This window comes from Anolis sagrei, chromosome 4 (genome assembly GCF_037176765.1).
Source record: "Anolis sagrei isolate rAnoSag1 chromosome 4, rAnoSag1.mat, whole genome shotgun sequence".
In the NCBI taxonomy this organism is placed as follows: domain Eukaryota; kingdom Metazoa; phylum Chordata; class Lepidosauria; order Squamata; family Dactyloidae; genus Anolis; species Anolis sagrei.
This window is the reverse complement of record NC_090024.1, coordinates 240481915-240499816: the sequence shown is the minus strand read 5'-3', so window position 1 is coordinate 240499816 and position 17902 is coordinate 240481915. Positions and strand designations below refer to the sequence as shown.

Sequence of the window (17902 nt, the reverse complement as noted above, 5' to 3'; positions counted from 1 at the left end):
AGTAGGTTGATAAAGGAATGGAGCAACTCTTTTCTCAAATAAAGGGAAGAAATTGGCTGGGGGGAAGAGGTGGAAGAGAAAGGATTTCACAAGAGGGACAGGGATATGGAGTTGCTTACACTCGCTGTGGCCACTTTTGGGTTTAGCTATGCCTACCTGCCACAAACTCCCCATAGGGTTGGACAAAAACAATCGCAGTGCAGTGTTCCAGCTGGAAAGGTTTCCTGATCCCTGATCTGCAGTTTTAAATTTGGCTTGGTCTTTTGTGAAGTAGCCAAAGAAATCTTCCTGGGCAGAATGAAAACTGTTCTGCCATCTTTCGTACAGAAAAAGACTTTGGTGTTCTTTACAAAAGATAGCAGAAAAGCGTTCTGGAGTTAAGGGAGTCCAAGAATGTGATGTTTTCCCTTAAAGCAAGTTTCCGATATTATCACTTATCTTCTCTCTTTTGTAGTCACGTGGGACTTTTTTACATCTGTGTAAGAGGAGTGTGAATTATGCAACCCTTCATATTTTGTCCCTAGTCAGCGTAGCCAAAGGTAAGGAAGGATGGGAGTTGCTGTGCAGCGTTTAGAGAGCTGCACAGCTTCCACTCTTGTCATAAAATAAGAGTTCTTTCATATCTCAGGAAAATGTTTTTAGACTCATATCGTAGCAGTAGCAGTGGTGATGGTAGTGGGGGAGATGTACAGAATCAAGATCAAACACCAGCCGTGTTGCTGTGTTGGTTCTGGGAGACAGCCTGAAGCAGTGGCAGACATTGTGTGTTTTATGTCATCTTGAGTACAAAAGCCCTCCAAGCAAAGCAGCTTGCTTTTGATTTCCACACTGTATTTGTGAATCTGGCATAATTTGCAGAACCTGCAGCAAAATGTGTTCCTGTGGTATGTAATAATGAAGCTGTTTCACATCTCATGCTTAATTTGTTGGATAACTTTCAAATGTTGACAGTGACTTGGATGATGGAATAAAGAGCAGACTTATCACATTTGCAGATGACACCATATTAGGAGGGGTAGCTAATACCCCAGAAGACAGGATCAGCATTCAAAATGATCTGAACAAATTAGGGAGCTGTGCCAAAACTAACAAAATGGTTTTCAACGAGGAGAGATGTGAGCTACTACACTTAGGTGTCCAAATTAAAATGTACAGATACAACATGGGTGACACCTGGCTTTACATCTTTACCTGTGGAAAAGATATGAGTCTTTGTAGGCCACAACCTCAACATGAGTCAACATGAGTGTAATGCAGAAGTTAAATAAGGCAATGTGATTCTAGGAAGGTAATAGTCTCACTCTATTCTACTGTGATCAATTCTAACATGGAATAAGACTGAGAACCTTCTCACATCAGCAGTTTGAAGTGCTGGTTCCCACTTTCATTTGTGTGACTGCCTCCTGCAAATTTTTGGGGCTTGTAGTTTAGGGATACCAAGGACCTTTCTGATTGAGGTTTCCAAAGGCTCCGCCCTAAACTACAAGCCCCAGAATTCTGTAGGAGGCAGCCACATGATTGAAAGTGGGGGTCCCTGCTTTAAAACACTTAATATGACACCGTCCTGTCTAGTTCTGAGCACCACAGTTCAAGAAAGATAGGGGCAGGCTGGGAAGTATTCAAAGGAGGGCAACCAAAATTCTTAAGCGCCTGGAGCCATGCCCCATAGGGCTTAAGGAGCTGGGATATTTAGCTTGGAGCAGAGAAGTTCAGAGGGGACAAGATAGCTATGTTTAAATATTTGAAAGATTGAGCAAGTTTGTTCTTTTTGCTCCTCCAGAGAGTGACACAGAGCTATGGATTCAAAGTATAGGAAAAGTGATTATACCCAAATATTAGGAAGCACTAGTCATGTACATTCAGGACTTAACTTGATCCATTTAGTGTCCCAGCTTACGGGGGGGGGGGGGGATCCGTTTTTGCCTGAGCCTCCCAAAATCGTGTGGTCATATATTTGATTTTTGTGTTTTCGGAGTTGAAAGATCCATTTTCTTAGGGCCCATTTTTGGGGGAGAGCTTCACTTGTAGGCCCAAAGCGCCTAGGCCTAAGAGTGCAGGCTTTGGGACTATGCGCCTGAGCCTGGTAGGGGCTGCAGCCAAGCGCCAAGTAAGGAGCGCTCCTTCCTTGGCATTAGGGTGCAGGCCCTAGGCAATTGATCCGAAAAGCAGGCTGGTACCCGCTCTCTCCTTTTAAAATTTTTGATTGCATTTTCGTTCCATGTGGGACCTTTCTGTTTCATGCCATCTGAATGGATGGAACAAAATGGAAACAAAAATCAAACGAATGGGACAAATTTCAGACCCATGGGTATGAAGCACTTCCAGATGGTCAAAGATGTTCAACACTGGAATATGCTCTGGAGGTTTTTTTAAACAGAGGCTGAATTGCCATTTGTCACGAGTGTTTGGGTTGTGTCTTCCTGCATGGCAGAAGGGGGTTAGACTTGATATCCCTTGACATATCTTCCAAAGTTGGGTCTTTGAAAGCCCAGCCTACCATGTTACAAACTGCAGAAAGTTTGTTCTTTTTGACACAACATGGAGATGCTGAAGTATTCATGGGAACATGCAAGGCATATTTTGTGTAGATGTAAAAAGATACACTCAGATCCTTAACATTACATCTTTAAGTGGCTTTATGTTGAAGAATTAAGACTTCAGAGTGATATGAAGGAGAATTTGGGATTTATAGCTGTCGCTGTTTATTTAAATGGAAATTTAAGTAAAAGAGATTGCAGACATCACCTTTTCTTTGTCAACAGGCAATAAGAGACTTCTAGAAGAGCCATGCACACAGATACCAGCACCGTTTCCTCTGTCCTTGTTTAGTCCATATAATTTATTATATTATGATGGTACTGCAGCAATTTAGAGCAGCGTGTAATGAGTGCTATAGACTTGCATTCTGTATATGTGTTTTCCTCAGTATTTTAACAGGTCAAACATCTGACTCTTGTGGTTTATGATAGTAATCTTCAAAATACGTTTTGGCAGGATTCTGTGGGGTTGGAGGGGATGGACAGAAGCTTAAGCAGCCTGTTTGGATCCTTCCCTATTCCAAAATGAGAAATTATTTGGGGTTAGGCACTGCCTTTTCTTTTCAGCTATCTTACTGGCTTGTTGGAGGGAAGATCCACCTAGGCTGATTTGAGTGCTTTGAAGAAGGGCAGGCTAAAAAGAGCAATGAATGAGAATATACATTGCGCAAGACAAGCAAATCTATGCCTCATTGTTCAACTTAAGATTGGGAGGGAGTTTGGAGGTGATCTAATCCAACATCTCTTTATAAATTATCTGCTGGGGATAACCCTATAGGTCATTGGACATGCATGATTTTGTTCCAGGTTATGATTTGCTTTTAGGAGTGCAGAGTGACAATTGTGCTATATGGACCTAGAATAAATATTAATTGCATGTTAATGCAAGGGTGCCTTCAAGTCAGCTGTCGACAAATGAAGATCACCTGAGTTTCATAAGGTTTCTAGGGCAAGGCATGCCTAAGGCCCTGCCAGACAGTCCCTATATCTCAGGATCTGATCCCAGTTTTTTTTGTTTATCCCAGATTATCTGGCAGTGTGAACTCATATAATCCAGTTTAAAGCAGAAAATCCTGGGCTATAGGGCCTGTCTGGAAGGGCCATTAGTGTGTTTGTTTGTTTGTTTGTTTACAGTATTTATATACTGCTATTCTCACCCCTGGGGAGACTCGAAAGCAGTTTACACAAAAATAACGGCAAAATACAGTACCTTACATACATAAACCAAAACTCAATCACAATATATAACTAGCATAAAATCAATAGGACAATTCACCATAAGAATAAGGGACATTTAAAACATGAAATTTAAGAATTAAAAGACTTCATAAAAACATTAAAATCACATTATCTAACTCCTCAGAAATGTTGCCTAGAGTATTCATTGGGAGTCTCAATCCAGGTACTAACCAGAACTGACTGTTTGCCTTCCAAGAACAGATAGGATCTGGGGCCCTTTAGGCATATTACTAGCATAAGATAAATGGAGTTAAATGTCTTGTCAGTTCTAACATCAACCTCTCTCAAGCCCATATTTTGTTTCTTTATCAGAAGTTAAATGTTTCCTCGAGGATTGGGTGGATAAAGAAAGGTAAGATGAATTGCCCAAACTTCTTCTCAGCTTCTGGACAGCCAACTCCCTTAAAGAGAATTTGTTGGATCCAAAATTTGGGGATGGGAAGGTTTTAATTTAAAATGCTTTGTAATTTAGAAATGCTTCAACGGCCATCTTAAGTTAACACAGCCCTGTATGAATGAGCCAAGGTGGTCTAAAGAAAAGGTGTACAGAACAGTTCATTTCTAGGTTAGGAAAAAATAAATTGGGAAGGTTGTTTGTGAGGCCTGAAATGAGATGCATCATGCTTTGTATATGTGCATAATGGCTTTTATGGGCTTAAAATGGAATAGATTAGTCTTTCATGCATCGTGTTGAATTGATCATACATTATTCACAGGAAAATCTGCTTTGTTTTGACCATTCCCAGCCAAGCATTTGACAGGCAAGATGGATTGATTTTTTTAAAATTATAGTCTAAAGGCAAGCTGCCTATTTGTACTTTCAAATGCCTCACGTGCCAAAGATGTATTATTTGCTCTTTATCTTTAAAATATGTTTTTATGTGTAAACCTTTTTGTAGGATTTGGAAAGGCATTGACTATCTTTAATATTCATTGTCAAGTGTTTTTAGCCTGCTTTTTGGGATTTTATTTGTCACATGGCAATTTACATCAGTATAAAATAACAATATATTAAAATTCCAGAATATTAAAGCAGCAGAATAATAGCAGTAGATCAACATTCAAATTAGAAAGAGCAGGGGAGATTTTGAAACAGCAGCACCATAAAAATGGACAAATATGTAAGGAAAGACATTCCTGTATTTACTTCCAATCTTAAATTATTTTTAAAACGTATGTAAGCAGAACATTTCTATGTAAGACTGTGTACAGGATCAGGTCATTGTGATTTCTGTTCTTGGTATTTGTTTCTCAGTTCTTTTTATGGGAATGTATGCTTTATGTCTGCTTGAAATTATGGATAACAAGAAAAGACAACACTTTGGTGTGCCAATAATGATGGTTACTTCCCCTTTTAAGCTTTTTTTTCATTCTTAGCAAATCCAAAATAGGTAAAGTCCAGTTGTGTCTGACTCTGGGGGGTGGTGCTCATCTCCTATCTTAAGTCAGAGAGTTGGCATTGTCTCTAGACACCTCCAAGGTCATGTGGCTGGCATGACTGCATGGAGCGCCATTACCTTCCTGCAGAAGCAGTACCTATTGATCTACTAAATTTTGCATGTTTTCGAATTGCTAGATTGGCAGAAGCTGCGCCTAACATTGGGAACTCACCCCGCTCCCCAGATTCAAACCTCCAGCCTTTAAGCAAATCCAAACATTTCCTTAAAAGATAATTTTTATTTGTAATTATTGTTTGAATGAACTGTATTTTTAATTTTCCAAGCATTGGGTTGCTGTGATTTTTTGGACTTTATGGCCATGTTCCAGAAGCATTATCTCCTGGCGTTTCACCCACATCTATGGCAGGCATCCTCAGAGTTTGTGAGGTCCAAGCATTGTAATTTTGTGTCACACCAAACGACACAACCTATTTAATGTTCCTAAGGTAACAAGGTGCTTTTCAATCTGTAAAATGTTCTAATATAGCATTTGTCCCAATCCCCCCTCAAAAATATTTGGAAGAAAGACCCTATAGTTTCCCCCTTCCACTATTTTCCAGAAATTTAACATAAAGCAGGGCCTTGGTTGTTATAAATGGAGGCAGGTCTACATGCTGGAGTTTACCTTTCTCCGCTTGACCATCTTGACCAAACCATAGTTGTAGCTTTCTTATCCCATTGGTTTTCTTTTAAGGAAAAAGGTGGGAAGAGGTAATTGCTTGTTGTCTACAAGTCCATCCCCATGTTGAGTTGTTTATAAGGGTTTAGGAAGTGCATATTAGTTTGTAATGTATTATGCTTTAATTGGTTATATTTGTTGTGGTCTTGCTTCAGGAACCTTTGAGGGGCTGTGAGGTAGTGTGTGAATACCTTAAATGACAGAGAAAAATGTCGAACCAATTGTCTGGCTCATTCTTTTCAGTAGATATCCTTTACTGCTGCTTTTGGAAGTTTCTGAATCAGCCTTACGCATAGCGATTAATTAATGTTATACTGTTCCAACACTAAATTGGCTTTCTCTAGACAAAACATTGTTTATTGATATATGTATTGTGGATCGTGTTTTTATGCTTTTAAACTGTATACTGTTGTTTGTTATAAGTTGTTGTAAACCGCGTTGAGTCGCCGGCTAGGCTGAGAAACGACGGTATACAGGTATAGCAAATAAATAAATAAATAAATAAAATAAAACCACATGGCAAACAATTCAAAGCTGGTGTTGAGTAATGCAGAATATATTCTATATTACTAATGCTAGAGTGCTGCATATCTGTTTATGATTTTTGTTGAGCTATATGACTGTGCTTTAAGAGATTAATCATATTCCTAACACTTTCTATTCTATTCTTATTTCTGAACATGGTTTTCCTTCTATCTCTATAGATTATCATTAAGTCTTTTCAGGGCAAGCTGTTGGGAGGCTTAAGTGCTTCCAAAAGTAAGTTAACAGGGCACAGTATTCTTTGTGAAACTGGAAATAAATGCTTGTGGTTAGTTGATCATAAATATTTATAATCGGAGAGTTGAACAAATTCAGAACAAATGTAGTCATTCTCATGAAGTCCCCAAAGGTTAATACAAACAGCAGTCAACAGGGGTGATAAGAGCACAATCTGATAACATCTTGACAGCTACCAGTTGTTCCACCTGATTGGATTTACTAATCCAACTAGTCCCAAAAACCCCTGCAGTTGTCAACATAATGTGGATATTCCTATATTATTTTATACACTTTTGTACTCAAATGGTGTCTCTTACATAAAATGGCAATATCAAGGTTAGTTGTCTGGATTTAAAAATATATTTTCAAGCCATGGATAGTTGAACCTATAAATGCAGAATGCATGGATGCAGAGGGCTGACTATCAGCTTAATTTCAAAAGACAGGAGTTCTTAATTACAACAGGTCTTGGGCTAGTTGTGGCTGCAGGTTCTGCATCTAGTTAGATGTGTTGTACATGCCTATAGTCTGGCAGTAGCTCCAATTTTGGCAGTGAATCGTGTTTTCTAGCACATTTTAACACTAATCTGATGTATGGCACATGACAGTAGTATAGCATGCCACCCTTTTGTAGTCCCAATGTCTGATTCCTAAAATAGATACCCCACAGATTTGATTGGGGTCAAGCTGTGTTTTGCAGAGTTTTAGCAGCCTGAATTTCTATAATCGGTCCTCCACATTTGCTGGGTTTGGAGGTGCAGGACCCTTGTGAAAATAAAACCTGAGGGGGGAAATATATTTTAATTGTGTTTCTTGCCTATTGATATTATATAAATCTCATTTTTTTTTCACCTGAAATAACACCTCTAGGAATGTCTAGCTCCTTCAGCATGACTCTGTGGACAACTGGACACTGAGCATGGAATCACACTGGAGGAAATTCCTAGAGAGAACATTTTAACCAGATCTGTGGATTATCAGATTCACAAAAGTCAACGCCACAAATGTGAAGGACTGACTGTATAAACAAAGGAGAATAATAATAATAATAATCTTTATTTGTACCCCGCCACCATCTCCGCAAAGGGGACTCGGAGCGGCTTACATGGGGCCAAACCCGAACAAAAATTACAATATAACAATACAAATTGCAATCAAATAAACAACATAACAGTAAAATATAAAGCATCAAAGCATATAAAACAATATACACAAAACATAGGAACTAAGCTTAATGGCAGACAAACAAAGGGTGGGCCGCATGTACATAAAATGATTTTAAAAACTCCGTGTGAGATAAGGGGGGAGAACTAATTGTAAGGGCGAACTCATGGAGAGATAGGAAATTAAGCCAACCTTTGTGTGTGTGTGGGGGGGGGGGGGAGGCTCCTGGGACAAGAACATTGGAGTACCAAGTATATGTATTCCAAGAGATATAAGTTGCTTGTTAGTGACATAGAGGTTGTATTGGTATCTTTCCTCTGGTGTTGCTGTTGCTCATTTGCATCTCAAACATGATGAAGGCAGAAACAGGCCTAAGGTTAATTGTGAGTTGGGATTGGGACTACGTCCATCTTGATTTGAAGCTTATATCCAAACTGGCTGAGTTCTTGTGTCAGAGAATGTAGCATAAAGGTTTCGTGGAATCATAGAGTTGGAAGAGACCTTGTGGTCCATCCAGTCCAACCCCCTGCCAAGAAGCAGGGGTAGCATAGGTAGAACTACACCATGGCTTTACTCCCTCCCATCTTTAGCCATTTGGTAGCGGGTGCCCAAAGGTAGAATCAGAAGTTGTGGCTGTGCTCTGTTGCCAGATGGAGACTAGTGACATCATCTGTTAGGGACATAGAAAGATGCTTCTCTGTTCCTCCTTGTTGGCCCTTCAGTGACTGGTAGCAATTAAATGATGAATCTTGTGCGTAGTGGGTATTATGGAGACAGGAAGAGAATTCCTGCCTCCACATGGACTAAAAAAAGACAAACAGGTGTAAGTTGGAAGTAATTTATATGTGTTTATGACACCAATGGGATGTCCTTGTGCATGTATCATTTCTGTTAAAATAGCAGCCATCTGCTCCGACTCAGATCTAGATCACGCGTGGAAGGAGTGTGAAAAATACCCTCCATTCCAACCATCTGCAACTTGCCCCTAGAATTAAGTTGCAGTTGCATTTTTTTTTTAAAAAAACTGCAAAAACATTTTGAACATCACATATTGTTGGGTGTTGGATCTCTGAGCCTTGGTTAATTTTCAAAATAGTTATGTAGCTCAAGAAAGGTAATGCCTAAATATAAGCAAAGGTTGTTTGCTGAGATCACATGGGGCCAAACATTGCAGAATTACAGGCTTTCTCTCTTTTGCTTTCTTAGTGATAAATGTATGCCTTTATCTTTGTGGGGGCAGGGAGTGTCCGACTTGGGTAGTTGCCATTGCTGGGAGATATAAAAGAAGGAACGCTCTGCAAACATCTCTGTTTGTGTACTATCTGCCTGCGTTCAAGCCACATGACACAAGAAAGATTCTACAGAATGCTTCTTGGTTTCTTTGAATAGTATCAGTCAATCTTCTGTGGAGCTTTTTTTGTTGAGTTCTCCAGTGATATTTATATATCTCAAGTGTGTACCTACCGTAGCAGGCAAATCAAGGTGTCTTTTCTCCTTCTCTCCATCACAATTAGCTTTGAGATTACCTAGGCTTTAGCATGACTAGAAACACTTCTCTAAAAACAGTCATCCTACACAATGGCACACTTGAGTTGATAGGTTCCAGAGGGCATCGGAGTGCCTTCCATGGTGAAGAGTTTGCTAGGCGTGCCTTTAGTCCTACTGCAGAGATGCTTTCAGTATGACTCCACTTTCAGTCTTTGCCACTTCCAGGTGGGGATGAAGAAGTCTTTTGTGAAATGAAGAGGAGTCTTTTGCCATCTTGTCTTCTGCCTATATCATCACTTGAGAGGCCCCTCCCCCTTCTGGTACCAACGGCTGCTCTGGCCATAGAGAAGACAGAAGGGAGCAGAAGACACTGCCATCTTGTCTTCTGCCTATATCATCACTTGAGAGGCCCCTCCCCCTTCTGGCACCAACGGCTGCTCTGACCAGAGAGAAGACAGAAGGGAGCAGAAGACACTGCCATCTTGTCTTCTGCCTATATCATCACTTGAGAGGCCCCTCCCCCTTCTGGCACCAACGGCTGCTCTGACCAGAGAGAAGACAGAAGGGAGCAGAAGACACTGCCATCTTGTCTTCTGCCTATATCATCACTTGAGAGGCCCCTCCCCCTTCTGGCACCAACGGCTGCTCTGACCAGAGAGAAGACAGAAGGGAGCAGAAGACACTGCCATCTTGTCTTCTGCCTATATCATCACTTGAGAGGCCCCTCCCCCTTCTGGCACCAACGGCTGCTCTGACCAGAGAGAAGACAGAAGGGAGCAGAAGACACTGCCATCTTGTCTTCTGCCTATATCATCACTTGAGAGGCCCCTCCCCCTTCTGGCACCAACGGCTGCTCTGGCCAGAGAGAAGACAGAGGGGAGCAGAAGACACTGCCATCTTGTCTTCTGCCTATATCATCACTTGAGAGGCCCCTCCCCCTTCTGGCACCAACGGCTGCTCTGACCAGAGAGAAGACAGAAGGGAGCAGAAGACACTGCCATCTTGTCTTCTGCCTATATCTACACTTGAGAGGCCCCTCCCCCTTCTGGCACCAACGGCTGCTCTGACCAGAGAGAAGACAGAAGGGAGCAGAAGACACTGCCATCTTGTCTTCTGCCTATATCATCACTTGAGAGGCCCCTCCCCCTTCTGGCACCAACGGCTGCTCTGACCAGAGAGAAGACAGAAGGGAGCAGAAGACACTGCCATCTTGTCTTCTGCCTATATCATCACTTGAGAGGCCCCTCCCCCTTCTGGCACCAACGGCTGCTCTGACCAGAGAGAAGACAGAAGGGAGCAGAAGACACTGCCATCTTGTCTTCTGCCTATATCATCACTTGAGAGGCCCCTTCCCCTTCTGGCACCAACGGCTGCTCTGGCCAGAGAGAAGACAGAAGGGAGCAGAAGACACTGCCATCTTGTCTTTACTAATAATATAATATAGTATATTGTATATACATATAATATTTATAATATTATAATGTAATACAATATAATACTAGTAATAATAATTCAATATTATAATTATAATTATGTATTTAATTACATGTAATATTACTAATAATATTACAATATAATGGTATAGTGCAATATAGTAATATATACTGATATTGTACTTTGCTAATAATATAATATATTGTATGAAAATATATATTGTAAGCCGCTCTGAGTCCCCTTCGGGGTGAGAAGGGCGGCATATAAGCGCCATAAATAAATAAATAAATAAATAAATAAATGGTATAGACCAGTAGTTCTCAACCTTCCTAATGCCATAACCCCTTAATACTGTTCCTCCTGTTGTGGTGACCACCAACCATAAAATTAATTTAATTACTACTTCATAACTGTAATTTTGCTACTATTATGAATTGTAATGTAAATATCTGATGTGCAGGATGTATTTTCATTCACTGGACAAAATTTGGCACAAATACCTGATATGACCAATCATATGGTTGGGTTGGAGGGATTGTTTTTGTCATTTGGGAATTGTGGTTGCTGGGATTTATAGTTCACTTGCAATCAAAGAGCATTCTGAACTCCACCAAACGATGGAATTGAACCAAACTTGGCACACAGAACTCCCATGACCAACAGAAAATACTGGAAGAGTTTGGTGGGCATTGACCTTGGTTTTGGAGTTGTAGATCACCTACATCCAGAGTGCACTGTGGACTCAAACAATGATAGATCTGGATCAAACTTGGCACAGATACTCAATATGCTCAAATGTGAACACAGGTGGAGTTTGGGGAAAATAGGTATTGACATTTGGGAGTTGTAGTTGCTGAGATTTATCGTTCACATACAATCAAATAGCATTCTGAACCCCACCAACGATAGAGTTGGGCCAAATTTTCCACACAGAACCCCTATGCCTTCAAGGGACTCGCTGGCACAAAACTTCCTCCAGCCTTGCATGCTCTTCTTTTCCCACACATGCACACCTTGCTGCCATGCGCCAAGCACATCTGCTCTCCCCTCCCACTTGGAGTCTCAGAAAAAGCCCTCCCTTTGGATAATAGGTCAGCTGAAAGGCAGGCCAATCACAGTGGAGGAGGGCTTTTTGTGGGAGGATTCGTTGTCTGTTTCCAAAAAGGAAGAGAAGGGCAGGCAGAGAGATCTTCACTTCCTAAGACCATCAGAAATATATGTTTTCTGATGGTTTTGGACGACCCCTCTGAAACCCCCTCATGACCCCCCCTCCAGGGGTCCCGATCCCCAGGTTGAGAAATGCTGGTATAGACTCAGCTAGGTGATGATCTGAAAGCTTCAGACCAAGGCAACTTATATTTCTGGGCATGGACATCTGATTCTGAATAAAGTAGTTTCTTCTATTCAATGAATTCCCAGTTATACTTCCTGGGCCGCTTTCCCACAAATGGGATGGAATGAAAGTGGGATGGAGAATCTTTGTTCTTTCTCCCTTTTTTGCTCTAAAGTAGACAATTAGTACTCCATACTTCCTTATTCAGCAAAAGGGAAAACTTGATTAGTGTAACCTAGGATGAGAAACATTCAGGTGGAAGTGAGGTTGTCCTGTCCTTCCATACATCTTTACAGGCTCGCTTTTGGTGAGAATTCAATAACAGGCAACCTTCCAGTTGAGCAGCGCAGAAAAGCTTGTGCCTCTTTTACACAGTACATCTTTCTGTTCAAGGATAAAGTAGTATTTGTACAAAATGGCCATTTAATAATGAATGTAGAGATCAGTGTTCATGTAAAATGATCTGTACATCTAAAAAATGCTTCTGAAAGTAAATGTTGTGGAAGGAACATTCAGATATTTAGAGCATGTCTATTGGAAAGCCTTGCCTCTGAGCAGTTTCTGTACTGTTTATGCCATCTTTTCAATTCCTTACGTGTACCCCTTTAGATGAAACCTGTGTTCAGATCTATAATGAGATATTGGTATCAATAGATGTATGTGATGTGCTTCCTTGGTGTTGTGCCGAAACAGTTATTGATCCTACTCTGAAAAAGAATGGAGATACTGTTGAGGTTAGCAGAAAGGGTTTGGACTCATACACAGCTGTAAGTTACACTCTGCAGCTATGAAAATCTTACACCACTTTCTGGAATTATCTGTTTCAGTAGAAATCGCTGAACTGTGCAACCTATTTCGTTGACTGTTAAAGTCTTTTAAAAAATGGATGCACTTTTGTTTTCACAGTTGAAAAGCTCCAAAGTTCTGCCTACGACCCTCTCCTGTGGTTTGCACTGAAATTGGAAGTTCTGTAACATACCTTGATCCTCCAATCTTTCCAAAATGTCAGGACCTGTGCCAAGCAGGGCCAGAGTTTACACAGATGTAAATACACACAGACCACGAGAATATTGGGATTATGAAGCACATGAAGTTGAATGGGGGTAAGTTTCTATTTTTATGGCATTTGCAAAATGCTGTTTGCCTCGCTTGTTTAAACAAACAAACAACTTGCACAATTCATCTGACAGTCTGTTGCTGACAACCTGGGATGTTTTAGTGAAAGAATGCCAGAGAGTACGTGAGACAGTGAGAAACGTTTTTCTAAGGACCTGTAGATCATTATCAGGTCATGCACATTTCATGCGGAAACCCATTGATCCAGTTGCTAGCATTTCTTTTGAAATAATTTCTCTGACAGGCCTGCTTGAAACACTGGAGAGCTGTTGTTTGGCACAGTGGTCAGTACTAGCATAAGCTTGCCAGTGTGCTGGCTCAGTTTTGAGGTGCCCTATTATTATCGGATCATTTTTTTAAAACTCCAGGTTGAACTTTCTTAATGTGAAATTATGTGAAATCCAAAATGGTCCACACTGGTGGCTGAAATCATGACCCCTTCGCTTTCTGATGGTTCGGTGTTCACAATCTTTGCTTCATGGACAAAATTATTTAAAATATTGCATAAAATTACTTTCAGGGTTTGTCTATAGGGTGTGTGTGAAATGTAAGTTTGTGTTTAGACTTGAGGCCCAACTCCAAGATATCTTATTGTGTGTATACAATAATACAGGTATTCCAAATTCTGAAAAAATCCAAAAACTTCTGGTCCCAAGCATTTTGGATAAGGGATACTAAGTCTGCATTATACTCTTAATATACATTGCACTATATAGAAGGGTGGACATTATAAAAAAAAGAGTACAGAATGTCTGCTCTGAACAGATTTCGGTCTAAATTTTGACCATGCGAGAAAGCAGAAAGATATTTGATATTGTGATCTCTAAAAATAAATGAAAAGTGTACAAAAATCTGACTTATCTTTGTGGAAGTGGGCCAAAATATTCCCGATGAACATTAAAATCTGCTCTACTTTGCATGAAATTTGCCAGCTGGTTACAGAATAGCTTAGATATTGGGTTGTTGCAGGTTTTTTGGGCTATATGGCCCTATTCTAGAAGCACTCTCTCCTGATGTTTCGCCTGCATCTATGGCAAGCATCCTCAGAGGGTGAACTCTCAACCGCTGAGGATGCTTGCCATAGATGCAGGCGAAATGTCAGGAGAAAATGCTTCTAGAATATGGCCATATAGCCTGAAAAACCTACAACAACACAGTGATTCCAGCCATGAAAGCCTTCGACAGTACATAGCTTAGACATTCATTGTCATCCTGTGTTATTATGTATATCATATACATAATAAGACTGACCCAGACTAACTTTAAAGCCTCGAACCCACCTCACATAGGCATTCTGTGTTTGAATGTGAGCTGGCAGGACATCATACGCATAGTGATGACATCCATGCTGATATCCATGAGGTCTTTTTGAGGTCTCAGCATTTTTGTAATTACTGTGCATCTGTCTACGAAGGTTGAAGATTGCCAGACACTTTTCCAATCCTGTCTGCACAAATGGAAGCAGATTGCTCATATGGGGCGATAGGAGCTGCATGGAAAGAACAAGGAATGTCAACTCCTGCAGCCCCTGAAAAGCATATCTACATGTATACGGGTCACATATGTGTTTGTATGTCTCTTGGGAATAGGTTATGGCAGGCCTGAGCAAACTTCAGTCCTCCAGATGTTTTGGACTTTAACTCACACAATTGCTGTTAGGAATTGTGGGAGTTGAAGTCCAAAACATCTGGAGGGCCGAAGTTGGCTCAGGCCTGGTGTATGGTTTGGTTCTTTTGCATACTATTTACCCTTTACTCGGTTTCTCTTTACAGCAATCAAGATGATTACCAGCTGGTCCGGAAACTTGGCCGAGGCAAATATAGTGAAGTCTTTGAAGCTATCAACATAACAAATAATGAGAAGGTAGTCGTGAAGATCCTGAAGGTGAGCCTGATGGTTAATGCCAGAGGAGAGCTTTCTGGCTCTCTTATTGCCTGCCTGCCTGCCTTCCTTCTTTGAATTTGATTCCATTCTATCCTTTTGGTCCCTTTCTGTGATTAGTATCTTGGGACGAGATGTGCATTTTGGCTAGGCTTGTTCTGCCACAACCTTACCATCCATCTTTGCAGCTCTCCTTGTCTGCTTATATGTTTGAGAATAAAGTTTAGCACAATAGTTCTCAACCTGTGGGTCCCTAGGTGTTTTGGCCTACAACCCCCAGAAATCCCAGTCAGTTTACCAGCTGTTAGGATTTCTGGGAGTTGAAGGCCAAAACATCTGGGGACTCACAGATTGAGAACCACTGGTTTTGCAGGTTTCTAGCTTTCCAGCTGAAGAAGCTAACTTCAGCTAGAAGCGTAGTAAATAAATATTTACTAGAAGCCCTGCTTTAATAGTTTATTAAAGCAAAGTAAACAGGACTCAGAGACACTTATTTACTATTTATTTGTCGTGTCAGGATAACCAGTCAAATTATATTACATTTCTAACAGAACAAAGCATAGGATCCCCCACATACGACCTTGCAAAATTTCTTGCTGCACAGTTACAAAGCCATATTGGGCTCACTACACACTACATCAAGGACTCAGCCCACTTCATAGAAAAAATCAGCAATCTCAAGCTAAATACAAATGACAAACTGATCAGCTTTGATGTGGTATCTCTATTTACCATGGTCCCGGTAGCAGACACCATGGCACTCATCAACCAGAGGTTCCCAGAAGACATCACGGCTCTGTTTCACCATTGCCTTACCACCAGTTACTTTCAGTGGGACAATGAATTCTACGAACAGAAAGATGGAGTAGCTATGGGGAGCCCTCTCAGCCCGGTCATAGCAAACTTCTACATGGAACACTTTGAAGAACAAGCCCTGGAAACAGCAACCAAAAAGCCCACGATATGGTTCAGATATGTGGATGACACCTTCACCATTTGGAGCCATGGAGAAGAAGAACTCAACAGGTTCCTGGACCATCTTAACAGCATCCACCCAAACATCCAGTTCACCATGGAAAAAGAAAATGAAGGAAGACTGCCTTTTCTAGATGTCCTAGTCATCCGCAAATCAGATCAACAATTGGGTCACACCGTCTACAGAAAACCCACGCACACAGATAGATATCTACATAAAAACTCCAACCATCACCCAAGTCAAAAAAGAAGCACCATTAAAGCCTTGGCAGACCACGCAAAAAGAATCTGCGAACCCCACCTCCTCCAAGATGAACTGAACCACCTCAACTGGGCACTCCAGGCCAATGGATACTCCACCTCAGACATCAGAAGAGCTGCAAGACCAAGAACAAGCCACGAGAGTAAAGATGAAGATCCACCCAGAGGAAAAGTGTTCCTGCCATACATCGAGGGAACCACTGATCGCATAGGGAAGCTGATGAGGAAACACAACATACAAACAATCTACAAACCCACCAAGAAAATCCAACAAATGCTACGTTCAGCAAAGGACAAGAGGGATCCTCTCACCTCTGCAGGAGTCTACCGTATACCATGCAGCTGTGGACAAGTCTACATAGGGACCACCAAACGCAGCGCCCAGACACGCATCAAGGAACATGAAAGGCACTGCAGACTACTTCAACCAGAGAAGTCAGCCATAGCAGAGCACCTGATGAACCAGCCTGGACACAGCATATTATTTGAGAACACAGAAATGCTGGACCACACCAACAACCACCATGTCAGACTACACAGAGAAGCCATTGAAATCCACAAGCATGTGGACAATTTCAACAGAAAGGAAGAGACCATGAAAATGAACAAAATCTGGTTACCAGTATTAAAAAACTCTAAAATTATAACAGCTAAACAACAGAGAGGAAAAAACCAGGCACAGATTAACATCTCCCAGCAACGATTTTCCCAGACTCAGGCAGGCCTTCAAATGCTAATGAAGGTGATCAGCTAAACATTAACACCTAACTGCAGCAGGGAAGAGCTCCTTGCCCCACCCCAGCCATCCCACAGATATATAAACCCATTTTTCCTACTTCCAACAGACCTTCTCAACCTCTGAGGATGCTTGCCATAGATGCAGGCGAAACGTCAGGAGAAATGCCTCTAGAACATGGCTCCATAGCCCGAAAAAACCCACAAGAACCTAGTGATTCCAGCCATGAAAGCCTTCGACAATACATAGAACAAAGCAAACAAACAGACAAAATACAAAATGTGTGAGTTTGGTAGTTGATTAAATGTCCTTTGACCAGTATCTGGCCACTTGGAGTGCTTCTGGTGTTGCTGCAAGAAGGTCCTCCATTGTGCATGTGGCAGGGCTCAGGCTGCATTGGAGCAGGTGGTCAGTGGTTTGCTCCTCTCCACACTCGCATGTCAAGGATTCCACTTTGTAGCCCCATTTCTGAAGGTTGGCTCTGCATCTCGTGGTGCCAGAGCGCAGTCTGTTCAGCGCCTTCCAAGTCGCCCAGTTTTCTGTGTGCCCAGGGGGGAGTCTCTCATTTGATATCAGCCATTGGTTGAGGTTCTGGGTTTGAGCCTGCCACTTTTGGACTCTTGCTTGCTGAGGTGTTCCAGCGAGTGTCTGTAGATCTTAGAAAACTATTTCTAGATTTAAGCCATTGACGTGCTGGCTGATACCCAAACAGGGGATGAGCTGGAGATGTCTCTGCCTTGGTCCTTTCACTATTGGTTGCTCCTTCCCGGCGGATGTCAGGTGGTGCAATACCGGCTAAGCAGTGTAATTTCTCCAGTGGTGTAGGGCGCAGACACCCTGTGATAATGCGGCATGTCT

At 41.5% G+C, this 17902-nt stretch overlaps 1 protein-coding gene across 3 annotated transcripts in view; it reads left to right on the top strand.

Moving 5' to 3' along the window:
* CSNK2A1 (casein kinase 2 alpha 1) overlaps positions 1 to 17902 on the top strand; it is a 66798-nt gene that overhangs the window by 19146 nt on the left and 29750 nt on the right. For 2 of the 3 annotated variants that reach the window (XM_060771875.2, XM_067468262.1), the window contains exons 2-3: positions 12982 to 13178; positions 14964 to 15075. In XM_060771875.2, coding sequence (XP_060627858.1) covers positions 13078 to 13178; positions 14964 to 15075 — 213 coding nt within the window. In that variant the 5' untranslated portion in view covers positions 12982 to 13077. Of the gene's footprint in view, positions 1 to 4088; positions 4129 to 12981; positions 13179 to 14963; positions 15076 to 17902 lie in introns of all 3 variants that reach the window. The other variant, XM_067468261.1, reaches the window with a different exon arrangement.